Below are 27,756 nucleotides of genomic sequence, written 5' to 3'. Positions count from 1 at the left end.
GAAATAGATGATTTAATTGCATTACGGTAGGACTGATTCAACTAACTAAAATATAATTTTCTTACAGCCTCGAACATCAGTCAGAAGTTCAGTTCCATGACACAACGTAGCTAGATGGAACCTGTAAATCCAGTGAAAGCATGCAGTTCATGAGCAGTAAAGAGAGCTGAGACAGGAAATCATGCTAGTGAAAGTTTCTCTCTGCTCAGAAACACCCACAAGTGGTTTGCATTTTGTGAGTGTGACAGGGAATTTCTTTAAGAGGCATAATATCTCTGCTAGCAAGATGCTTCCCTGGTCTGAAGATGCTGCGGTTGAACAGCACTATGCCTTGTATGATTTGCGAGCAGAAGGGAGTTACACTGATTCTGGGAAGGACTCAACCATGGAAGAAGCCGCCACAGAACAGGCAAGGGCAATTTTGCCTGGAGTGCAAGGTTTGAACTGCGGTATTTGCAGCAAAAGTGAACATTAAAAAAAGATAAAAGCAGAGGGAGGAGAGGGACAGAGAAGGAAGAAATCAAGGCGGAAGTAAAAGGTGAACAAGGGAAGGAACAAAAGAACACAGATCAAGGCTTCGGGTATGCAGGTGATGTAGGAGCGAGGTATAGCCATACAGACAAACCACAGAGGTCACAACACTGAAAAAAAAAATGAGATCCAACAAACACCACCAGAGGACCAGTGTGAATTCCTAACTAAGGAGCTAAATCAGCCCACGTGGTGCCTTTTCAAAGATCTGGCGCTATGCTCAGTAGTGATGCTGCAGTACTGCTTGGAGCCAGTAGATCTGGGGTTCAGGGGAACCGCCCCTGGCAGTGCTTGGGTACCTGCTGATGTGTGTGTGCTGTGGGTGGGTGGTAAGTGGGGACCAGAGTCCTCAGCTGGACATTCCTGCAGATTTCTGTAAAAATCACACAACTGGCATTAAGTTCAGAATGGCATTAAGTACCAGAATGGACTTTTGTGTAAAGCAATTGAGGAAGGAAGGAAGGAAGGAAGGAAGGAAGGAAGGAAGGAAGGAAGGAAGGAAGGAAGGAAGGAAGGAAGGAAGGGGAAGGGAGGGAGGGACGGAGGGAGGGAGGGAGGGAGGGAGGGAGGGAGACAGGGAGACAGGGATGGAGGGAGGAAGGGAGGGAGGGAGGAAGGAAGGAAGGAAGGAAGGAAGGAAGGAAGGAAGGAAGGAAGGAAGGAATGTAGGTCATGTAATCAGACTAGATTAAGTTTCCTGGTCTTAAAGAAAGGCCTGAATTGGCATTTGCTTTACATGGCAAAGGTGCAGCTAATTCTACAGACTAGGAAACCAAAAATTTCATTGATGAGAACAATTTACAGTACCAGAGAATCCTTATTATTTTTCACTCTCTGAAACTTGTCTCTATAGTGCCTCTATATTGCTATTTACCATGTAAAATATTATGGTTCTAAAAGGAAATGATTCTTGTTCACTAACTTACCATTTTCTTTCACCCCTGATTAGCAACATAAAGGAATGAGAAAGAAAATGAAGAGATTTAAGAATGGAAACTAAGGTGCTGGAAATTATTTTTATCCTCCCTAATTGAGAGCACTCAACACATAAATAATAACCATTGTCCACTGTCCACTTCGGTCGTGTGGCGCATCATTTATGAGATCACAAACTGGCCTCAATTTCACTGTTCATCCTAAATGAAATATTTTCACTTATGATGACACAGGCTCATGAGTGCACACAATTATGCTGGTAGGGCATTTGCTTTGAACGTGGACAAACCGAGTTTGAACCTGAGCATCTCATACCTTATACACCCCCACCCCAACCTCCCATATGATTCCCCAAGAACCACTAGAAGTAATTCCTGAACACAGAGCCAGGAGTAACTCGAGCATCACAGGGTATGGCCCCTCAACACCAAAATCCAGGGGAAAAAATATTTCCTTTCATGATGAATTCTAACTTTTGATTTAAACGTTTATTTTAAATATTTATAGGTACAAGGTCTTTATAAATGAGAAGGGGTGAATTTGATCTATTTTCTGTTTGACTGAAAAAAAATCTTAAAAAAATAAAATCTGGTTGCATCTCACTACCAGGGTAGTACGCAGCTTCACAGTACACATTGTAAAACAACGCCCCCAAATTAAAAACACAGTGAACGTATTTTCAGGGGTGTCACGACGACTACGGCAGTGTGTGAAATGATTTCTGCTAGCTGGGTGCTTGAGGTAAGGCGGTTCAAGGTTAACATAACCTCGATGACAGCCAAGAAGCTCCTTGGAGATTCGATCAGTTTGTGAACCCACTCCAAAAAAGCTTTCTTCTTTCTTTGCCTTTCTGCATCCCTACCTCGCTCTTTTGAGCTCAAAAGAGGCCAGCGCATGGTAATGCATCATTTATAAATTACCTTATTATTTGCAAAAAAAAAAAAAAAATCACAAAACAAAACACTGGCTTTGAATACCAAACCCCCGTCTGCTGCTGCGCTCTCGGGCGCGTTTGATGGAGGTCCTTCAAAAGAGTCCAGGGGCTTCACGGAGGCTGTTTATGCGCAGATTCCGATCTGGACCTGCTGTCCCCCGTCACTCCCTGGGAACTCGGAGGCAGATGCTGCAGCACCAAGTTGTCTGTGAAGTGGCTCTGGGTCCCCGGCTGCCCACCGCCGCGGAGTCCAACTGCATTAGATGTCTCCACCGGCGCCGCAGGCAAATTGGGGAGTGCAGCTGTGTTCACCCCCGCGTCTATCTTTGGTGTGTCGGGAGACCAAAAAAAAAAAAAAAACACACACACACACAACGGTTCTGCGGCTCTCACTCGCCTCCTCTGACAACGCGTTCGCAGGCTCGGCTGCCGCTGCAGACAGATGTGGGCGACGACCCGCTGGCCGACACCTGGAGGGCGGCGGCCGCATCAAAGGCGCGCCCGGGCCACCGAGCATCCCGCGCTCCAAAGGCGCGCTCGGCCCGCCGAGCATCCCCCCATCCAAAGGCGCGCCCGGCCCGCCGAGCATCCCGCGCTCCAAAGGCGCGCCCGGCCCGCCGAGCATCCCGCGCGCTCCCACCGACGGCTCTGCGGGCGCAGGCGGCCGCCGCCGCCGGGCTGCTGGTACCCGGCGTCTGAGATAGACGGTCCTCGCGCCTCTTGGAGATTCGATGCCAGGCCTTCAATGACGTGTTCAAGGACTTCAATTCTGCAGTGAGATCTCCTGCAAATGAGCCCAGCCAGGTCTCCGAACCATAAAAGGGGCGCGTTTGGCTTGCAACTCAGCGTGACGGAACTTGTTTAGGAAAATGTGCGTGTGCGTGACTGGGGTTGACTTCTCTGTGCGCTGGCTTGTTTATTCAACGAAAACTCTCCAGAGGCAGAATCCGCAGGCAACAATTCATAAATAAATGGCAAGACTGTTTTCCAAGGTAGAGAACAGGCTGCAAAGGTTCTATTATTTTGGAACCAAGAGTCACAGAACGGACACAAATTGTGTTTTTATAGTCTTTCAAGAAGCATTACGTTTGCCCTGCCTATTTCTTCTTTTTTTTCTTGCCTCCCCTCCTTTTATATTAAATATGACTATTATTTGCTTCAAATTTCAGAAGTGTAAAGGATTTCAACGGGAGGGGTTGTGAAAGTAAAAAATCCAACTGCATCCCATTTTCAACAACTAGAAAAATTTTCTATACATCTTCCTAATTTCTACACATAAATTATTATATGCACACACAAAAATAAATATGGGCTTGTTATGCTATTGTATAAATAGTTCAGAAGAAATATCACCAATAATAAACACACAAAAGCCTTTGTGATCACAGGCAGATAAAACTGCAAACTGAATTCACCAATTTATGCTAAAGGAAGTTTCTATGAGAAAGACTCATCTTTGAAAGCTAATCACATTTGCCCCAACGAATTATTAAAATCCTTTTAGGGATCATCAATGTATCCAACCTAAAGTGAAAGGACTATTTGGAAAGTTCCTAATCTTTACTGGAAAATAGATTAGAATATTAAAGTGATAAGCAGTTTCAATGGACAATGAGTATTTCTACTATATACGAAGTGTATAAACATTCTATAGATAATACACACATAGAGTAGAGCTGCATACAGACTTTTATATGGAATATACTATATATAAAATACGTGTGTGTAGACAGTATGTGTAGACACAGGCCTGTAAGACTTTCATGAGAAAGCTGAGTTCACCATTTAATTTAGTTCATTAAGTGGTGACTGATTTCAGGGGAATAAGAATTTAGACCAGGTTTTACCTTTCCTTATGCCATGGACACCAATCAGTGGACAAGAGTGGCTATCTAAAGCAATCAAAAGAATGCCACGACTAATTTTCTCATTCACCAAAATGCCCTGGCTTACCTAGAAAACTCATTTCATGGAACAACCAGGAGTATAGAAGACATTGCCATTTGGGAATCTTGGGTTCCTAAGATGAAGTCTTCTGAGACAAACCCAGCCAAGATATGTAAGCACAACCGATAAAAATTTTAACATTTCACAGTTTGATTTTTGAAGCCTAACTAGTCACAATAAGTAGATGATAATGCTGAGGCATGGTTTTCTACTCAGATTTAAAGTACCACCAAAGTATAATAATGCCAGTATACTGTCATATATTAAAATTACTCATGCCAAGTACGCTCTAAATTCTGATTTTCTTCCTGCCTCATGGTTCTGATTTTCTTATCATGCAGATTTGTTTCTAGGCCCCAAAAGAGAGAAATCTGAAAGCAAAAAGGAATTTAAGAAAATCATGTTTGTTTTTTTTTTAATCAACTAGAAATTAAATTTGTGGAATGTTAGCATCTCAGTACAGATTCTCACTGTTGAAGCAATTTTGATTACAAATATTACAAATAATTAAATCTTAACTTTTTGCTAATATTTTATATATTTTAGTTATTATAAAGACCTTTAATATCTGCGATATTATTTAAATATTTGCAATAATTCAATGTCATGATTAGTAGTGATTCTTTTTGAAACACATAAGAATATCAGAATTATGGTACCTAATGATTTCTACAGTGCGCATGAGGATAATAATAGAGCATTTAAAAGGCTTTGCTCATTCAAAAGAAATTAGAGGTAAAAAGAAGAATTGCATATGGTATAAGAAACTAGGGAGCATGAAAATAAAATGTAAATGTGTATAAGAAGAAACAAAGGAATAAAAAGAGATGGAAGGCTCGGCAGGAGGGGTGTCGAAGTGACTTCCTAAAACATCATGTAAAATTTGAAAAATATTGGTAGTCTGCAGCTGTTCTAATGATATACATAACAATAATTTACTAAATCTGTGGGATGAAGAGATAGTACAGTGGGTGACCTATTTCAATCCCCAACATAAGGTCCCTTGAACCCTGCGAGGAGTGATCCTTAAGACAAGAACCAGTAGGAAGCCCTGAGCACAGCTAGATGTGGCTCAAACCACCTAACCATCCCACCCAAAACCCCACTAATTCTGCTAAATCATCAGTTGAGATTATTTTTGCTATGTACTTCTACGATTTAATCCTGAATAAGCACAGGTTCAATATATGTGAAGACAGGAGGCTCATACTGAAATTATTCTGTGAAGTGAAGAGGACCTAGTAATGATGCAGATTGATTGGAACTCAAATATTCTTAATCATGAAACATGGAAAATGGTGAAGAAGCGAAAAAAGGGGAAATGGACGGTAAAGATGTCTCAAGCTCTCTAAAGGGAAATGGTTGTATGCTGATAATTAATAAACTTAGTATCAAACTCTAAGAATTATTAAAAATATCATTAAAAGAAACAGATCATTACATGAGAAAAGTTTACAAGCTTATCTGACTTCCATGATCAGATAATTTTCTATCTTGCCTTGGTTGAAGAGGGGATTTATTAAAATATCTTAAAACCTTAAATTCAGCAAATAATTCCACAAAATAAAATAAATGTCCATATAAATAAGAGAGGAAATTGTATGGTGTGATAAGTGCCTCGTTTTACCATACTAATGTAAATTAATTGTTGAGTGTCGTGAGCTTCATACCATGAAGGACAGGTTCTCATGGAATTGGGTTTTGGGTCATTTGAAATAAGTCATGGAGTGCAAATTATATATATGTGTGTGTGTGTATAAGAGAATACATAATATATATAGTATAAAAATATAGTATATATACACTATACTAGAGGTATTATATATATGTATATACACATACACACACTTATATGATGAAGAAAATGCCAACCGATAATTAATGCTTCTAAACTTACATTCAAAGTAAAACAAAATAAACATAACATACATATATACTGAGTGGATAAGGTGGACTTTTAGCTAATCATGCACAATAAATGTCTTACTTACTTTGCCTAGATATTTTAAATACAAAATACTTGAAGACTAAAAGCTCTGTGCTAAGTTTGACCTGCAAATTACTTTGGAAGCAATACCTGGCCTGAACTCATTTTACACTGTTTACAATGTGTATTTATCCACTTGTCATTAATGTTCCTGTGGCTGAATGTTTCAGTAATGTGATCAAGAGGTTCCACGTGGGAGCCAGAAAGATAATACAGGGATTAAGGCTCTTGCCTTGCAATGCGTCAAACCTGGATTGATCCCCAGGACAGCATTTGACCTCCTGAGCCTTGCCAGTGGTCAGTCCTGAGCCCAGAGCTAGATATAGCCCAGCTGTGTCTCAACACCCCACCTCTCTGTCTACACTCACACATACACACACACACACACACACACACAGAGAGAAAGAAAGAATGATGCATTATTTAGTAACTGATTTAGGGACTATATCACACCCTTAGGATCTGAAAACAATCTGAGTTTTGAAGAAATCTTATTCAAGTATTAAAAAATAGGCATTGGTCAGTCAGAAGGAGAGCCAATAGAGAATAATCTCTCTCATATGTGGGAAAGAAAGAAGCACAGTGAGGGAGCAACAGATGACCAAAGGCAACAGAACTGAAGAATTGGTCTACAAAACTGAGATCATCTGGGTCTGGCTGTGGAAGGGGAAGGCAGAGTAGAGTGATGGCAGGGTCCTTGGGATATTGGTGGAGAACTGGGCTCTGATGGTGGCTGTGTTGTTGGAACCGTATATATGAAACTATCACTAATTGTATTGTGAATCCCGGTACCTTAATGAAAGAGGAAGGGAAAGTCTTTGGGACTATATCAGACAAAATATAATAAAACTGGTAAAGAATTCTTGGTCAAAATAATGAAAAGCATTATCCTCCGATCATGAAAAGAATGAGTAATGATGGAATCTGCTGGGACAATATTAAGTACTGTAACTTCGGAAGAATGGTAAATGTAATTGTTATCTCCCAAAGTATTTGGCACATGTAAAGCACTAGAAAAATATCTGTTAAACAGACTGACACAAGCACTGCACAGAATTCAAATACATTCATTGGTCCAACTTAAAGATGTCTTCTGTTCTGTTCTTGTTCTATTATTCAAGTTTTAACTTTAACTCCAAGACTATTGGTAATCCACAAATCACTGGGGTTTTGGCTGCGTTGGAGAACTGGTGATGATGCTTCATTAATGAAATGATCATTTCACCCAATTCCACCTCAAGAAATCTATGCATTTTTAAGAACAGAAGCCTAAAATGTTGAAACAGAGTTTCCCAATTCCTCTGGGGAGGATTTCATCTCTCATCCTCTATACATTCAAGTGCCTGATACATACCTACTAAGGACCCAGATCACATTCGGAAAAAAAAAAATGTATATGTCTTGCTTTCCAAAATTTAGATTTCTTTTTTTTTCTTTTTTTTTTTTTTTTTTTGCTTTTTGGGTCACACCTGGTGATGCACAGGAGTTACTCCTGGTTTATGCATTCAGGAATTACTCCTGGCGGTGCTCGGGGGACCATATGGGATGCTGGGAATCGAACCTACGTCAGCTGCGTGCAAGGCAAACGCCCTACCCTCTGTGCTATTGCTCCAGCCCCCAAAATTTAGATTTCTTAGAATCAAGAACCACAATTTCTTTCCACCCCTCAGTAAGACCTGGTGCTATTACTTATGCATATTTATAATAGATTATCGAATTAAACCAAAGTTACTAGGAACAATGAAAGACTGAAAATTCAATTTCATCAGGAGAGTCAAAAAACATCATAAAACATAGGCAAGAATGCTGGAACCACTATTGGTTTTTTTCTGGCCAATACCATTTCGCTACCAGCACAATCTTAGTGAAAATCCTACAACAGTGAAAATTATTGAACAACTGTATAACCTGGGAAGGGACAGAGCTGTTTGAAAATTATGCTAAAATCTTTTTAAAGACATAAAATTGTTTTAAAACACATAATGGTCAAACACACTGAAAAGTAACTAGAGATATTATATATAGGTTATATATATTATATATTATTTTAGATGCAGAACTACAGATACAACATGATTTTAAGCAAAAGCAAACAAATTTCATTAAATATGAGAGTTTTCTATTAACTGCACTGCCTGGTAACAAGAATCTAATTGAAAAAACACCTACTTCTTTCTGTATAGAGTCCTAGCAAATGATCTGCTGAGAATATTCAGAATATTATTTTAAATAAATTTACTAAATTCACATGTTTTAAAAATTATCCCCATTTCATAAAAGTAAAATCTTAAGATTTAGACAATCTTTTTTGTATTTCATTAGGTTAGATTTGAAATTTGTATTTCATTTGTTTTACACTAAGCTAGAATAGATGTTTTTAAATTTTAAAAAATTTTAATATTTTAAAAACATAAGCCTAAAGGACCTGACAGAGCATAAGGTCTTACTCTGAAACTGAAATGAGTGGAGATCATGCATATGTTAGAAAGAGAATGTTGGGGCCGGAGTGATAGTACAGTGGGTAGGGCATTTGCTTTGCATGCAGTCAAACCTGGGTTCAATCACCCCATATGGTCCCCTGAACACCTCCTGGAATAATTCCGGAGTGCAGAGCCAGGAGTAACCCCTGAGCAGGGTGTGACCCAAAAAGAAAAGAGAGAGAGAGAATGATGATCACATGGTAACATATGAACAAACCTGTTGTTACTATGAACAGAGGTGTCTCTCTGAAACAGACCTTCCCTTCCACTGTTACATATGAAGAAGTTTGAAGTAATTTTTCTTATATTAGTACAAAAACATATAGTGCTAATATAGTATAGAAATGGCAAAACTAGAGTAATTCAAGCCAAATCGCAAAAAATAAAATTTCCAATCAAAACTGGCTTCCAATATTTGAAAAATATGAGGAAAATACATTTACACACAAGTGTGTCTTTGTGTATTATACACACAGGAAAGTGTGTATCTCACCACTTCAGATTACTATAATATTTATAATTTTATTTTTTGAAGTAAACTAGTTTTAGAGAAACATGGAGAGAGAGAGAGAGAAAGAGAGAGAAAGAGACAGAGAGAGAGTTGTAGTTAAAGAGATTGCAGGCTTCTCCAGAAAGGAAAGAGCTAATGTTTATAACTTTAAAGACATGTTTGCTTATCTAGAAATTATATAATGTTTAGATATTTAAAGACATATCATTTATGCATCAATTATATTACAGCAGCTGTTGGAAACAGGAAAATACTTATTGTATCAAACAGAAAGATTTGCATTATGTGAAACAGTATTAACAATATCTCAAAAAATCAATAACTGAAATACCATATGATCCAGCTGTTTTACTTCCCAGTCTCTCTCTGAAGAATATGGAAACAAGAAATTTGAAGATGCACATGCACCCCTGTGTCCACTGTAGTATTATTTACAATAACCAAGAACTGGAAATAACCAAAGTGTTCATCAACAGTAAGAGAATACAATGCGGTATATATGCGAATTTGTGTGTGTGTATAAAGGAACACTATTCAGCTATGAAAAAATTAAAATTCTGCTGTTAACAACAACCTGGATAAAACTAAGCATAATTAGGACATTACACTAAGTGAAACAAGTCATATGGAGAAAGACAACTAAACTATGATTTTACATTGATGTATAAGATAAGAAATTAAAAAGCAAACACAAAGCCTGAAACTACAGAAAACAAGACTAGTTACAAGAGAAAAGGGGCAATGAGTAAAACTAAAGGCAAGTTCAACTGTATGCTGGTAATAGATGGAAACTAGAATTTGATGGTGAAAGTACATGCATATGTACGATATACAATATGTATATACAATATAAAATGCTGTATAAAATATAAATATGTATATATACAAATGTTGTTTATAAGGCTACCACCTATATACTATTGGAAACCAATGTTACTTCAATCAATGATTTTTTAGAAAAATAAAAGATGGTTTGAGGCATTTTCCCTGGGTCTTGTTGCTACTAAATATTAAAGAAAGACTACAACAACTGATCCTGATAGATACCCCAGAGTAAAACCTTCACTGTGATGCCCTTTAAGCCAAATTGAAGCAATAGGCTTATTAAAGAATGCTTTTAAATACCAGAACTTTTTTTCTTGGTTTTTGAGTCACACCCAGTGGTGCTCAGAGGTTACCCCTTCTCTGCGCTCTGGGATCACTGCCTGACCATACAGAATGCTAGGGGTCCAACCCCACCAGCCTCAGGTAAGGCAAGGCTGTACCCGCTGTACCATCCCCCTGCCATCCAAACCAGTCCATCTTAAATGCATTCCTTGAAAAGGGACGGGTGTTGAACTGCAGCTGGAATATGTATTTTAACAATAGATAATTTTTTACGCATCCTAAGTAACAAGGAATTGACACATTAATCCTTTCCACCGTGTAGTAAGATCTTTAGATTATTTTTTATTATTATTGCACTACCTTCATTATGCTGACCCAAGCCATCGGCTCTTTGCCAACACAACCCCACATACAAACCTCATCTCCTTCTTGAGGTCGCATCAAGGACACTCGATCATACTGGCGACGCAATAATGCCCAGAGCGCATCCAGACGGCCCTAAGGGAAAACACAATTTGGAAATTCTCAGGGAAATGTACTCAACCTCTATTTGGTACATAAATGTAGTGTTCAGAGAAAGTGGATACGGTTTTATTCCCTACTCTCAAATCTTTCATAAATTAATAGAAAAATCACAAAAAATAAGATTATGGCTGCTAAGAAAGGCATTCAAACATAAACTGATTGTCCTTTGATGCACCCTAATCTCCCTTGAAAGGAGAGTAGTAAGCGTGCGCGTGTGCGCGCACACACACACACACACACACACACGTCAGTTTCTCTAGGAAGATTCTGTTAAATCAAACAGGATCGTAACAATTACCTTAATTGGTGTGTACCACTTCGTCTGAGGGGGCTGGTGTATCGGTTTGGGCCTTGGTGGTTTGGGTCTGACAGGTTCCTCTGCTTCTTCCGGTATCCTTACGACAGCATTTTTGGCCTTCTCCAGCCTTGCGCCCTCCTCTGTGGATCCTTTATCACCCCAACGAACCTTTGAAACAAAAGGGAAACACTTGTCTCAGACACACTGTCAAAACAAGCTAGAGGCCCAAGCTCTTGTTTGGGCAATGATTGGTCCTTTGCTTCACCATCTTGAAGGAAGATGAGAATGAGTACATGCATTACGTTTCTTCTGAAATTTACTAAATTTCTCACCACTCCTTAGGTACTGAATACTCTGTGTGTGTGTGTGTGTGTGTGTGTGTGTGTGTGTGTGTGTGTGTGTGTGTGTGTTGCTGGCAGGAGCAGACTCTGCAAACATCTGGAATCAATTACTTTTGAAACAACCATTTTTTCTCCATTGTTTCAAATAATGAGTAGTATGTTAGTCACATCTATTTATATTTAGGGTATAATTCAGTTCTTAAATAGGGGTATCTTTCAGTTTTAACTAAACACATACTCATACTTCTGTTGCCACTAGCGGTAAGGATTATAATAACGATGAAGCCATTTACTGAACTGACTACAATGTGCCAATCTTAATTTAATCCACATGAAAATATATTTAGATGTACGTTATTTTTTCATTCCAGATAATGAAAGTAAGCCACATATAAGTTAAGGAAAGTGTTTAAGCCATATAATTGATAAGTGTCACCGTATGGGTTTGAATGTAAGTAGTCTGAAATGAATGATTTATTCATTTCATTATGAATGAATTAATTTCAAGTACCCTTGGATTGTACATGAAGGAGTTAATTGCCCTTTCCAAATTTTTCATTAAGTTTCACTATGGCATAAAGTATGACTTAAACATTAAGCTTTTAGAAGTAAAACAATTATATATAATTTTTCCTTACTTTTGTAAAGTTTCTATTTGTAAAGTAACTGTTTTTAGCTCCCATACTCATCAAAGTATGGTTACATATAAAATCAATTTTCATGAAGGAAGTCAAATCTGATAAAGCTTTGCTTTGTAAAGAAAAATTCCTGGGATCCCAGGGAATTCCCTTCTCTTCGAACTCTGAATATTGAAAACCACAGGGTCAAAAAACTGTTTTCTTTATTTTCCAGTGAACAGAGAGAGATTCAGGGCCAAACCTGAGTCAAACTTTTTCACATACAGACATGAAAGCAGGATGAAGTCCTTGGATAAAATCCTTGGAGAAAGTCTTTGTCAAGTCAGGGTCAATGTGGAATTCACAAATACCAAAGACATTGCCAAAGATAGCAAAGTTAATGTAAGAGAAGCTCTAAACGGAAATACAACAACTTGTCCAGGGCATACTGTGGTTCTCCAGAGTTAAATGATTTCTGAAAAGAAGAAACACTAAATACCCTTTAAAGCATTTTAATGACCTGAGATAGAGGAAAAGGATAGAGATGATTACCATTCAGAGTAAGAAATATTCATGGCTTTTTGATAAGGCTTACTTAGATGTTTTCACCTCTTTTTACTACAATTTTAGAACAGACTTTCAATTTCAAGTGTACCCTGTTGAGTCATTAAAATGTGTCTGTGTCTTTCAGTGTGATCAGTGGTACTAGAATGTTCTTTATGAGGTTATTAAAACTGTTTTAACACCATTAAACCTTTAGAGCTAGATAGTTGGCTTTCTTTCCATAGAAATGACCTTCTCTTTCAAATCACTGTCTCCATTTAGACCAAATAAAATTTATACAATCTTAGGTATAGACACTGAACTTAAAAAGAAAAAGTGTCTCAAACCAGAATATATATACTTGAAGTTCCAAAGTCTCAATTTTAAATAAAAAAAAAAGAACAGAAAGAAAAATAGAACACCTATAATTAAGGACATGAGTGTCAAAACTCAAAGAAGCAATTCAAACAAAAAAAAGTAGATTAAAATTTAGATGCATTCATAAATTAAGAATCTTAACATATGTTTTTACATATATGTACACAAATACATATATATTCAAATTTCTTAGACTTTTCAGATAATGTCAGATCCCATAGAAATAAAGGTAATTCTATTCAACCTCTAAGTATTACCAGTAACATTCTTTTAGCATGAAGCTAAATTAAACTTGAGTTCTGTAGCATTTCTTGGAACTTCACTATTAAAAGATAACACTTATGAAATATAATTGCTAAGGTATAAAGAAAATTCATTAAATCTATTTGTTTTATTTCATGAAATTACTATTACGTTATCATTATTATCATTACCTCAAACATGATCTTTTTTTATGTTCCAATATCATTTCTTTAGTTTTTTTATGATTTAGATTGGTTTTTTTTTTTTTTAATTTTTATTAGTGAGACACCATGAGGTAAAGTTGCAGACCTACAAATTTTGTGCTTGGGTTTCAACTATACAATGATCAAATACCCATCCCTCCACCAGTGCCCATTTCCCACCACTACGGATCCCAGTATCCCTCCCACCCTCCATCCCCCCCTATCCTACACTGCCTTTGTGGCAGGGCATTCCCTTTTGTTCTCTCTCTCTCCTATTGGCTGTTGTGGTTTGCAAAAGAGGCTATGGGTGGCAATCATCAAACGTGATCTTTTAAAACTCAGTCCCAAAACCTGAAAATCTTGTATAGAGTTTTCCTAAAACTTGTAAGCCAAATGGTATACCTATACAAATTTTAGCATTTTAATTTGACCACAATGATATTACCAAAAAGGTTAAAAAAAGAACAGATATAGATTACTAACGGAAGTCTCAGCAGAATCAAGACAATATACTCGGCCTTCTAACTGGGAGGAGAGAAATCATTGCCTACTTCACAGATCCTTCTGACTCTACTTAGTTTTCATGGTAAACAATGGAATTTCAACATTTTCAAAGCATATTTGGATGACTAGAAGGGTGTACCAAAAAGAAACAATTTCAGAATTGAGAAAAGAAATGAAAACTTTTTCACTCTAAACTAGCAGAAGTACACATTTGAAGTCATTAGGTAATGTGGATCTGTTGTGCTAACAGCTGTTTTTAACATCAGCTCCACTCCAGCTTTCTGCAAACTGCCATTACTATCATGTTTAAATATTTAATTTAAAGAAAGAGTAAAGGGCGCTAGAGTGATAGCACAGCGGGTAGGGCGTTTGCCTTGCACGCGGCCAACCCGGGTTCGATTCCCAGCATCCCATATGGTCCTCTGAGCACCGCCAGGGGTAATTCCTGAGCGCATGAGCCAGGAGGAACCCTGTGCATTGCCGGGTGTGACCCCAAAAACGAAAAAAAAATTTTTTTAAAATAAAGGAAGAGTAAGAAAAAAAAATCTAGGTTAAATCCTCATGTTGGCCTAGAATAACATTTGTCATGAAGATTTTCTCAATAATTTTCATGTACTTAAAATTTCCATAGTTCATTTCACATTTCCAGTTAAAGGTATTTTTTAAAGGAAATACTTTCTAAGTTTGAATAGCCATGATTTTATAACAAACTATGTTTCTATTTTCTCTGTCCAAGATTAAATAATTTTATGTTTGAGAAAATTTAAAGAAACCAAAATTTCTGTTGAAATTTTGTTGTAATTTTTATTTATTCTGATTTGATTTTTAGATGCCTACATTTCCTTTCTCATTTTTAACTCATTCTCAATTTTCATCTCATGGATGGAATACTTCATACAACATAGCTAAAATTATCCAAGGCTAAAATAGATCCTGATTTATTCAAAGCAGTTGTGTCCTTTCCATAAACTGTCTTCAACTGAAAAAAGGATAGATAATATAGTTTCGCATATTTACATCTAATAACTCTCAAAAACTAAAATGTGAGATACTCAAAAATGCACTCGAGTTATTGTCTGTGTTGAATAGGAACCAATAATATTTCTTTGAAATTGGGGTGTATTCATTTCCTTGTTTTTATATTTTCTTTTACTCAGGATAAGATCTCAATCTTTGAAACACTGGAATATTGGACTATAATAAATACCTGGCATTCTGCCTAGTGTTTTCAATAAGAACATTTACTCCTATAAAGTTCATATTCTCATATATCCCTATCTTGTCATATGGTATTTTACATGTGCAGACTTCAAAACAGAGTCAGATTTATTCCAGATATAAAGTAGTGCCTGCTTATTGTAAAATAAGTTAGGAAAAAAAATAGGGAAATACATAACATATTGAAAATCACTCCGTTCAGAGAAAGCTCCTAACACTTTGTAGATATCCTGTGAAATCTTTATTTCCCCTCGCATACATCTTTTTACATACACATTTTGGAATGAGGCTCAATAAACTAAAATTAAGATGTGACACATCATATTTAGATATCCATATGTGACAATTTAATTTACAATATTTTTATACACATAGAAACATCTAACCTACTTTCCCATCCCTTCAATTTCAGAGCTGCACAAGCACAACGGACGTGACCTTCCTTTCATGGTAAATAAGAGCGAAGCTGCCATGCTTTTGTGTCCTGGGTGATAGTCCCACTACCCTGCGTGCAAAAACATATGCTGTCTCTTCTATAAGAGTTAAAGCAGTAGCTCAAGCACCTGCCTCGCCCAGGGCTTGTTAGCAGTAAGGGACTGGTCTCAAAGGGTTTGCCTGCAATAAAGAGGCAACTCCCAGGAAACATGTGCGCTATGTAAGGTTCAGTATGGTCAGGAAAGGGAGAATCAGTATCAGATGACCTAAATAACTACTCTGATGAAGGACTAAGCGAACTGTGAAGAGCACTGAAATTAATTCGGAAACAAGAAGACTTTTTCCTTGAGAATCTGAAGTTCATTGAACTACGTATAAAAAACAGAAAAACCGAACAGTTGTGAGGTTTGCTAATTAGTTTATTGATTTCTGCTGGCACTAGGGAGGACAAAGCAAATCTGACAGTAGGAGGCATGTGCACTGATTGTAAAACACACAAACTCATGCTCAAGAAGAAAAATGGGGTGGGGTGGAGAATGGGCACCAGTGGTGGGATGGGTACTTGATCATTGCATAACTGAAACCCAAACACAACAACTTGTAAGTCTACAACTGTACCGCATGGTGTTTCACTAATTAAAAAAAATTTAAAAAAGAAGAAAAATGGAAGGATCACTAAATAAAGAGGAAATGCCAGGATGTATATTTATTAATAAAATCGGTAGCGAGTGAGGAAATTCCCCTCCTTCCTTCTTATGGAGAGGAATATGCTGCCCGCCCATTGTGGTGTTGCGGGTTCAGTGCTGGAACTAAGTTTGAAGGATATTCTAAGGAACAAAGGAAACCTAGTTTGATTTTAAAGGCATACTACTAAATTTCAATTTTAATACACACTTGAAGCAGTCTCGTAGTTCAAAACGTTCTATAAACAGTGTTTGGCATTAACTATGATCACTCATAAGTGATAACTAAAAGCTATTTTCTTAAAACAATAAAAAGTCTTAAATGTGCTTTCTATGCATTAGGGATAAGGACATATCCACTGAATATTTTTAATTTTTTTTCAAACACTACATTGTCATTTCCAAGGACAAGCTTTGTTGCAATTTTAAGTAGGAAAAGATCTAACTTGACTTGGCCTTTTAAATTTCAGATATCTTCTCAATGCAGTCCTTTGACTAATGAAATCAGTTCTTGAACAGTTTTTAAATGACTAGAAAGAATCCACAGGATAATAATGAATTATGTTGAATTGAGAAAAATACAGTTACTAGATGATTTAATAGTTCTATAAATAAAAGTTCCAGAATAGCAGTTTCTATTTATTTTAAAGATACCAACCTCCATTCTTTTAATTCCTCCAACCCCTCGTCCGCCGTAATAAGAAGCATCCACAGTTGGCCATTTCTTGTTAGGGAGAGGTTCTTCTTCCTCCTACATAGATAAATTGGGTGTATCTCAATTCTTAAAATATCACTAAGTCAGAATTAGCTTCAAACATTTTTATTGATAATACATTTCTACAGAACAAATCTGTTTGAAATTACATATGGGGCATCTGAATGCCTGTACACATACATTTTAGTGGAATTCTAAAGAGTGTGAGGGACCACTTCCTTTCCACAATTTTAGGAATCTCTCTTACGTCACTAGATTACCAGAAGTTTCTCCTTAATGCACCACTTGTTTATTTTTTCAGATCTTTATATTTTGTTGGTTTGGGGGCCACGTTCTGCTGTGCTCAGGGCTTACTTCTAAGCTCTGCACTCAGGGATCACCAATCCTAGAGGTACTCAGGGGAAAATATGCAGTGCTGGGGAATGAATCCAGGTTGTGGTATAGACGGCAAGTACTCTACACACAGGACTATCTCTCCAGTCTCTCATTTCATATTTTGAAAGCTAAACTAGTATGACAATATTTCAATAATTACATAAAGCTTTAATGTGTGTGTGTTTGAATTTTGCAGCATTTGCACTAAAAAGGTAATTGAGAGGCTTTGATAACACACACAATAGTACATTTCATGCTAACCCAATTTTGGCGAACAGTAAAACAGTAGTAATGGCCATTTCAGAGAAGGACATAACCTCTCTCCACTTTCAGCTTTTATTTCCTAGCATTTTGTAAATAAAATCATAACATTAGAACAATAGATACTGTGCTATAAAAGGTGAATTAAATCTCCGGACAGTCTATGTTTATCAATGTGTGTGAATCATTTCGCTAGCACAGGAAAGGGATCAAAAGAAGATTAAAATAAGAATTTATTTTCAAATCTTCAAAAGACAATACATGGGTGACAGTTACCAGCAATGTAGATGATCAAATCTGGGGATACTAAATAAATATAGAAAATAAGTACACATTAACTAGGAGACACTCATTTACCTCTTTAGGTGCAGGTGGTGGTGGAGGCGGAGGGTCCTTGATAACCTGGTCAAAGAAAAATATCAAATATAAAATAACCAGTGCCATAGAGAGAGGAATAAGAATGTGCAGTAACAGTAAAATTAATAAAATATTCCAGTAAAGTACATTCCAGAGACTATAAAACCCAGCTCCCAGAAGAGAACAGGGCACTCTCCTGCCCCCGCAACTGGCTGTCCTCGCCGGGGCCCCTTGGAGGGGGATGGATTGAGTTTCCTTCCCTGCCCCAAGCAGAGCTCCAGCAGCTGAAGACCTCCAGAACCAGCCACAACCATGCTGAGACCACTCTCCAGAGGCATGAAAGTACCGACAGAGGAACAAAGGCATGTGGGTCCCAGGGCTGAGATCTCCAAGCCTGCTCAGATCGGGACTGAGCATCCTCCACCCAGATCCTCCACGTTCTAGTAGGCAGGGGTCACACCCACCAACTGACCCCCAGAGCTGTGAAAGTTTTGATATTTTTATCAAAATAATTTGGAATGGAGAGTGGATGAAATTACAGAGAAAATAAAATTAGCCATAATTGAGAATTATGAAAGATGAGTTAAAGAAACATGAGATATTTATATTTTAAAATTTCTCTATATAGTTAATAATTTCCACAAGGTTTTTTTCAAAGTAAAGTTATTCATAATTTGTAGAGGACTCATTTTTGTTTTATGAATAAGACTTTCATCATTCAAAATTTAGCTTAGATGTGAATCTTGCAAAAATACAGACAGTAACTATAATCATATCAATATAATTAGAGTAATTTGGTTTAAATATCAACTATCTCATTTTTATAAAATCTATAGCTTTATAAGCTGTGAAAAACGCAGCTTTTATATCTAACTTTTATTTTTAATCATTTTATGTTGATCAAAACATATTTCAGCTTTCTTTCACAAATGAAAAACACAAAAGGTTAAAAAATTTTATACTTAATTCCAAAATTAGAACAACTGAAAAATTTATACTAAAAAATGCTGTAGTAAACTAAATGTATACTAAAGAAAATGCTGTAGTAAACTAAACTGAAGGTTATAGGTTATGAAGCCATAATCAATTAAAATGTTCAAATTAATTGAAAAATAAAAAAAATAAGAAACAATACTTCCACACTCAATAGAGTGAAAAGAAGTCTCATCTTAAAAGTATCTTACAAGTATCTTTAAAAAAAAAGTATTTTACAAGTATCTTAAAAGTATCTTACATTTTTTTCCCAAAAAAACTTACCGTTTGCAACCTCAAATTTTTCTGTCATTTCTTCCTCACTTCTAACTGAAAATTTTCCTCACTCCTAAATGACCTTTCACTCTTTTTTCTCACTTCCTCCCCTGCACCCCCACTTCTCCCTGTCAGTCTCCCTCCCTCTCACCCACTCTCCCTCTTTCCCTTTTCTCTCCCTCCCTCCAACTCTGCCTTCCCAGGGCAGACCCCACTCTTTCCTGAATGTGGATATATGCCTGTGTATTCCCAGCATTGACCCAATTCATTCATTTTTCTCTAGCTCCAAACTAGAGGGCATTCCCAGGGCAGACTTTATGTCTGTTTTGTTCCTCACTTTATTCCTAAAACTTAGTGAAACGTCTAGCACAAAACTGATTTTCTGTCTTGCAAGGAAAAGTGAAGGAAGGAAAACAACGAACTTAAGAGGAAAAGTAATAAGGAGGAAAAGAGAAAATAAGGAGGGGGAAGAGATCAATGGAGAGGAATGGGGAAGGGTCTAATACGGCAAAATGGAAGGACCGTACTCCATTTCCCCATCACTAGGATGATCAAAAAGGTAAGATGTTCTGGATCTTCAAAATATTCAGTGTGTCTAATCTTTATAATACCTCAAAAATACAGTAAATCAAAATTTTAGTATCAGTATTTTAAAAATGTTTTACCAAATTATAGTCCAACTTAATTTTGAATTCTTACAATATAAAATTCACTACCTCACAAAGCAATGCACTCCACTGTCAAGGAAACTCAAATCCTTTGACCATTTTTTTCCAAAAATAAAGCCAAAGGCTTTATTTTGTTATTTCTACTCTTCGGTACACACACACACACACACACACACACACACACACACACACACTTTTTTCTTCCAGAAGAGAGCAGTTCGGCTTCTATATTTTTCTATTTATAGGATAACAATTTCTCACCTGGAAGGTAAAATCTTATAACCATTTTCATGAAATGGTTCCCAAGTAACCGTGACTTGTTTTATTTGATCAAAATCTCAAGTGTGATTTCTGTAAGTGCTAACTATTTTTGATGTGGTCAAATCATTTTAAGTAAATGAATGATGCTCAGACAGAACAGATGAACCCGGCTATTCATCATTCCCATTCTATTCTTTTTAATCAATAAATAGCATAGCAATAGCACTGACTGGTAAGTTTAAAATTGCCAAAACTTTTTTTTTAATCAACATTGATACTCTCTACTTGGAGTTAAAGCATATAGTCTTTTTGTCTATCTCTAACCCTCATTTTAAAATATGCAGTCAGGTTATAGTCATTCTCAGCTATTTAACCAGTATTTTTCTAACAGAAGCTTCCTTGATCATATCTCTGATCAAATTGAATCACTGGTTCCAATGTCTGCAGTTTAATGAGTTACGGAATTTTATCCAAAGATCCTTACAACTCCTGCCTCCACGCTTGGCTTTAGTTTTTCATATGAGCACAATATACTCTCTATGGATCTCACTGAAGAAGAAACGTACATTCTTCATTCCACTAAATCTAAATATAATATCTTGAAACTTGTTTTTCCTTGTGAGTATTTGAAATTTACTCTGAGATCTTGCACTGGTATATAAATTAATAAGAACATAAATCATATCTCAGTCTTGTTCTATACTACAACTCCCCAAGTATCAATGAACATCTCTCTTTATGACTCTTTTTTTCTGCCATACTTTCATACCCTTTCTAATACACAGTGTCCAGTTTTAACATGGCTATGGTAAAATTGTATTTTTTTAAGATTTAATTTTTTAATTTTTGTATTTGAAACACCGTGATTTACAATATTGTTCATGATAGGGTTTCACCCATACCTCATCTCCACATCACACTCTCTAGCAGAGTGTCTTCTCTCCATTACTGTAAATTCCTATTTTAAATCCTCACTTGACCACAGTTGAAAAACGCACAGCAAACACTTGGCTTTCTTGGTGACTCTTTACCTGGCATCAAAAGTTACAATATGGAAAAGGAAAGTTTCTCTTTCAGTTTATGTATGTGTATAGTTCTCCTACTCTCATAGTTTTAATGCTCAGCATGTAGCAGTTCTTCCCTAATCTACAAACACACCTTTACATGCATCTCTACTCTAAGTATACAGAATATCCTTTTGCTTCCCCCACAGAAAATAAGAATCCCTGTGTTAAGTCTAGTGTAACCTTGACAGCCAGATCACCAACTTTCCATTGCTTTACTTAGAAACTTCCTGCTACCATTAAATAATTCATCCTTTAATAACTTGGGCTTATATACTTGCTCATAAATTTTAATTAACCCCAAGAGCATAAATTTCTTGAGGGCACTGATCATTTCTCCTTCTTTATAAATACTGCCAGTACGCAATAAAGTTCTCTCCAAATAGCAGATGCTAGAAATTTGACTTGTGAGTGAACTGCACAACCTGGATGAGTCTATTCACAAAGACAAATTCCAATGATAATACAAACACTAATGGAAATATATATATACAAGTGATATGCAGACATGTATTTCCATGAAACTAAAGTATTGCTAGTTATAAATAAAATGAAACCTCAAATGCCTCTTTCAAACAATAAGCCCCAAATCAGTAAACTAATGGACTTAATGGTATATGGAAAGAGAGAAGACCATCCTGAGATCTTCATCCAGGAAATCAATTAATTATAGATCTTTCTAAGAAGAAAATTCTAATGTTAAAAGTATATATCAGGGGCTGGAGCAATAGCACAGCGGGTAGGGTATTTGCCTTGCATGTGGCTGACCCGGGTTCGATTCTAAGCATCCCATATGGTCCCCTCAGCACCGCCAGAGGTAATTCCTGAGTGCAGAGCCAACAGTAACCCCTGAACATTGCCGGGTGTGACCCAAAAAAGCAAAAAAAAGTACATATCATAGTATTACTTTTTTGCATCTATGCTTTCCCATAATTAAGTAGTATGTCTGTCTTTAGTGTTTGTATCCACCTTATTCCAGAAAAGAAAATTAGGATTTTTTTCTCCGATAATGTGTAACAAATATTATTCATGACTCAGTGTATGATCTACTATAAATTTAAACTAATTTTGAAATTAGTTTAAATTAGTTAAAACTAATTCTGGAAAATATATTATTATTATTGTTCATAATGGGAGTAAAGCACTCATAAACTCTACTGAAATCAATTTTTGGGGGGGCCAAAGTGATGGTATAATGGGTACTGCTCTTGCCTTATATGCAGCTGACCCAAATTCAAACCCCAGGACCCCATATAGTTTCTCTCCAAGAGGAATGGAGGAATCGAACCCAGGTTGGCTGCATGCAAGGCAAATGCCCTACCCACTGTGCTATTGAATTTCAATAACTTTCAGAATATACAAAAAAAATTAAAAATCAGATCTAAATCCAGGACCCCAGTATAACTACTTTGAAGTTCTGAGTTCAATTCTGTCTGTTCTTTGAAGAAAAGGTTTGGACTGCAAACGAAAAAGGTTCAGAGATAATCTTAAGATTTTCTGAATAGTTGTTACCTGCTAGGATCAAGGATGGATGGATGGATGGATGGATGGATGGATGGATGGATGGAGAGAAAGATGAGAGAGTTAAAACATTTTGGCGGCTGTGAAAGATAGATTACAAACACAACGTGTTCATTTATATGTACACCCTTCTCAATTACAGAAAACATGTTACAGACATAACATGTTACAGACATGTCGATTTATATGTGAAACATCACTGATCTAGAAACAATGGAACAAATTGTAAATTTTTGTGATGTTTCAAAATCTTTCCTTTCTTAACTCCACCACATGTCCTCATAAGTAACAAAAGAAAGCGGAAATAATGTCAAGACATTCAGTCCACACACCAAAAATCTGTGTTCAGCTGATAGCTATACATTTCAGTAAAAACAGTGCAGAAGAATCTTACTGTTAGTCCAAATACATTAAAAGTAAGGCATGAGAATCCCATTTTTGCATTAAATAGTGCAAGAATACATTCATTACAGGAAAAGATGTATTCATATGCACCATATTTTATGAGAATTTACAGATTTTAAAAGGCATAATATTGCCTGGTTGCCAGGATTTTTTCCACTCTGCATCCTTCAGCTCTGTATTGCAGATTCTGGAAAACACTTCCACCACTTTATGAACCATATGCAGAGTTTGATCCTTCTCCAATTTTTTTTCATTTGTTATTATCATCATCAGGGAGGATTACATCTCATCTACTTAGCTGCTAGAATGAAGATTTCAATTTGGAGGAAAGCCGATTTCTTAAAAAAAAAATAGTTAGCTGCTTCAGGCAACAGTCCTTTTGATCTGCTCATTAACACTTTTCAAATGTTCGAGTGATGTGGGCATTCTTTGCGCTAGAAAATGTCAGCACTGGAGCCTACAGCCTGCTTGATGCAATCATATGTTCCAATATTCAGAAAAAAAGTGAAAAGAACTGTCAACAGCGAACTGCTTTAGATTTAAAAAAAAAAGATACTGTACAGCGACTGTAGATCAAGGAGCATTTCATATCTGATTCTCACCAGGGACAAAAAGAAATGCCCCGTTTATCAGCAATGTCATCGAAGTGTCTAGGCACCCACAGACAACAGAGAAATCATTTTTAGTGTTTACAAAATCTTGCTTAGGAAGTACGTGAGCCTTCCTTTTATTCTTCCTTTCCTTTTTTTGATAACATCAGAGAGCAAATATAGTTTCTTTTCTCTGAAGTGCATAAACATCAAGTTCTCATACAATAATATTTGGGAGGACAGTTTCTCAATCCCACAAAAACACAAATCTTCCCTTTCCTCCTTGACAGAGAATCACCATGAACAAAAAGATAACTTACACTGAACAAATAGATAACTGGTGGGAAGTCTGGACATTTTAGATGTACAATACCAAACAGAAACTGGGAAGAGCTGTGTGAAAATGTATTTTGCCAAGAGTTAAATAAAGGTGCTGCTGTCACAGCAAATGCACTAAGACCATGAAGAGTTTGGTACCCTGTTTCAACGACTCTCTGTTGGAAAACATCACTATGGAAGCAATAAGTACTAACATCGCATTGCATTTCAAGGAGGCAACCAAACATAAATCATTTTAATTAATGGTGCAAGGAAGGCATATTAAAATTTAAATTACTTCTGTTTTATTGTTCATTCAAAAAATCAGAATGCTCGCAAAGTAACTCAATAAAGCCACGAAGAGCCCTCCTCTACAATAAAAAACAAGTGCCATGTAGAGGCATTATTCCTATTTAGAAAGAACAGCACAGCTGTTGTTGGCTACGAAAATGATTCTATAGTCGGAGACATCCTCATCATGAAAGTTCAACCTTCTAATAAGCAAATTCAGTTTAAAAAGGATAACTTTAAAAACATTTCTAAATTAAGATTTATGAGATTTTTATGCAACATCTAAAATGTACTAAAGGGGGAAAATGAGCTTATAATTTTCCCTCGAGGATTGAAAGAACTTTCGCCAAAGACACTAGAGCAAAATGAGCATTTATCATTTTCGACATATTCCGATATCTATTTGCAGCTGTATAACACACCCTAATCCCTAATACTCCAGAAACCCTTGTTTGCCACTTCATGAATCCAAATCTCCAAGAAAGCAGTGGCTACTTATTTCTAACGAGGCAGCTATAGGACTTGCCATTTCTAGCATCCCGCTAGTCAACAAATCTGCCTTACACAAAGCATATCTCTTAAGATCAGCAAGAATGAAAACATCCATAGTTCCTCTCACTTATTGCTCAATCCATGCTAAGTTTTGTTTCATCTCTGTTGCCCACCACCTTTAATTTAATAAACACTAGAAGGTTGCTACTTACACCTTGGTTAAAGAGAAGAAGTTATGAAGGATCAAGGTGAGAAGCTTACTGAGCAGGATACAGACTCTTAATCAGCTGGTGAGAAACAAAATCCAACCCAAAACTTTTCCCCTTCTGGAATAGCTTTTAGATTCAATATACTGTCATTCACTTAATGGCAGTTTCTAAAAATTTCACCTTTGCACGAAGACTCTTACTATTACTGAATGAAAATTTCCCAAGATCATTAATTTAGGTTTCTGTTTCAAGTAAAGGTCAAATAACATCTGCAATGTTGTCTATGATACCATTTCTATCTTACACGAAAACACCCAGTAAAATGAACTGAGAGATTAAAAGTTGCACGTCCCTTAAACAAAAAGCACATTAAGCAGAGTTATTCTACTAAGAGGATTTGTCTCTTAACTTCGGTTTCACAAATACAGTATTTAGTTAAATGACTGATTTCTAGTTTTCAGGGAATTCAATGTATGGAACTGTACTAGCCTCTTCTTGCAAAGAAAAAAAATTTAAAAGCTCCTGAAAGACATTAACTGTTGTCAATGATATGTGTGTGTGTATGTGTGTGTGTGTGTGTATGTGTGTGTGCGTGTGTGTCTTGGAAACTTCTGAAAATTAAGAAACTTTTTAAGTGCTCAGTTTCTTCCCCCAAAATACTCATCACTCTAAAATGATAAATAAATTCTAATCAGTATGTAGAGTATTATACTGAACACATTTAATTTACAAAATGCAATGGATTAAGTTTTAAACGCATAGTGAATTTAATAGCCTCAAATTACTGCAAACATTCGAAATTATGTTTTCTTGTTTTTGTCTTATCTTACCCTGTATTCCAGGAAGATTTTGTAATATGTTGATTTGAAAACATATTCCACAAGAATTTCTAAAATTAGTAACCCTCAAAAGTAGTTCCAAGTCCTGGGGAACTTCAGGATCATTTATGGAATGCATTAGTGGATTTTTTTTTTTGCGTCACACCAGGCAATAAACAGGGGTTAATCCTGGCTTTCCACTCAGGAATTACTCCTTCCAGTGCTCAGGGAACCATATGGGATGCTGGGAATCAAACCCCGGTCAGCAGTATCCAAGGCAAACTCCCTGCCTGCTGTACTATCGCTCCAGACCCTGCATTAGTGTTTTAAGGAGAATATTACCAATTACCAGACTTAATTGCTTTGAAACAATAGAATCTTGTTTCCTTACAGTGCAGAAGGTCAGGAGACTGAACCATTTTACAAGGTTAAAATCACTTCTGGCACATCTATTTCCATCTGCAGGCTCTAGGGATGTTTCTCTCTCTGGTCTCATCCAGCTTCTGGTGCCCATCGGCATTCCATGGGAATGCCACATCACTCTAATCTCTGCCACCATGGTCACACTGCCTTTTCCCTCTTCTATAGTCTAACCCACAATCTCTCTCCCTTACACGGATATTTGTGATTGAAATGAGATGATCCTGAGATGACTCCTACTTCAAGATCCTTGAATTCGTCATACAAGTCCTTTTTTCCCATATGACATAATATACAGTTTCCAGAAAATACGACCTGGATTTTCAGGGACCAGTCCCCAGTCTCAGGGGGCTTCTCCAGTCCAACAGTTCCTCCAGATAGCTCTCCGGCCTTTCTCTTGTCATCAGGCAGAACCACCACCTTTGCAAATGTGATGTCTTGGGGCAGGAAAAACCCAAAGTCTCTAGAGAGACAGTGTCTGAGAACTAGTCATACTGTTATCTCTGGGTCATAGTTATCTTGAATTTTAATCTCAAATAATGAATCGATCATTTCTTAAAATATTTTCATGAAATATGAAATGCTTGAAGACTATGTGGGAGATATCAGGTTTCAGTTTGCTCCCCACCCCATCCCTGCAGATTTTTTCTTTTGAAAAGAACTCCTGAGCATATGAAATGATCTTAGTATGCCAGGGAACAGATACTTTAAGCTTATTTAGTCAGGTTCCCATTGAAAGATGAGATTTTAATACATGTAACTAGTACTCAAAACACAGACAAATAGTTAGAATTTGTAAATACAAATACATATTAAATGTAAACAGTGGTGGGGCATTTGCCTTGCGCGTGGCCGCCCACGGCAGAGCCAAGTTGGATTCCTCCGCCCCTCTCAGAGAGCCCAGCAAGCTACGGAGAGTATCTCGCCTGCATGGCAAAGCCTGGCAAGCTACCCGTGATGTATTTGATATGCCAAACACAGTAACAACAAGTCTCATGATGGAGACGTTACTGGGCCCACTTGAGCAAATCGATGAACAATGGGAGGACAGTATTACAATGCTACCACTCAACTGTAAGTAAACATGAAATCTTGCAATTTGCAATTATATGGATGGAACTACAAGGTAGCATGGTAAGCAAAATGAGTCAGTAAGAGAAAGACAATTACTGCAGTATCTCACTCATATGTAATATATAAAAAATCAAAGCAAGAGAATACACAATGTCCAGTAAAAAAAAAACTTTTAGACTCTGATTTCAAAATTGAGGTCATTGAAGTAGGGGAGGGACTGGAAGAAGACAGGAAGTGTCTTATGGACA

At 36.9% G+C, this 27,756-nt stretch overlaps 1 protein-coding gene across 2 annotated transcripts in view; it reads right to left on the bottom strand.

The window, feature by feature from the left end:
* Nucleotides 1-27,756, bottom strand: part of ANTXR2 (ANTXR cell adhesion molecule 2) — a 145,201-nt gene that overhangs the window by 50,338 nt on the left and 67,107 nt on the right. Inside the window, exons 13-16 of one of the 2 annotated variants that reach the window (XM_056111412.1) lie at nucleotides 18,130-18,174; nucleotides 17,080-17,172; nucleotides 11,257-11,424; nucleotides 10,851-10,931 (exon numbers count right to left, since the gene is read on the bottom strand). In XM_056111412.1, the coding sequence (XP_055967387.1) occupies nucleotides 10,851-10,931; nucleotides 11,257-11,424; nucleotides 17,080-17,172; nucleotides 18,130-18,174 (387 nt within the window). Of the gene's footprint in view, nucleotides 1-10,781; nucleotides 10,932-11,256; nucleotides 11,425-17,079; nucleotides 17,173-18,129; nucleotides 18,175-27,756 lie in introns of those variants that run through there. The other variant, XM_056111411.1, reaches the window with a different exon arrangement.

This window comes from Sorex fumeus, unplaced genomic scaffold (assembly GCF_029834395.1).
Source record: "Sorex fumeus unplaced genomic scaffold, SorFum_2.1 ptg000013l, whole genome shotgun sequence".
NCBI classification, from domain to species: domain Eukaryota; kingdom Metazoa; phylum Chordata; class Mammalia; order Eulipotyphla; family Soricidae; genus Sorex; species Sorex fumeus.
Note: the sequence above shows the minus strand (reverse complement) of the source record. Positions and strands in the feature narration are given on the sequence as shown.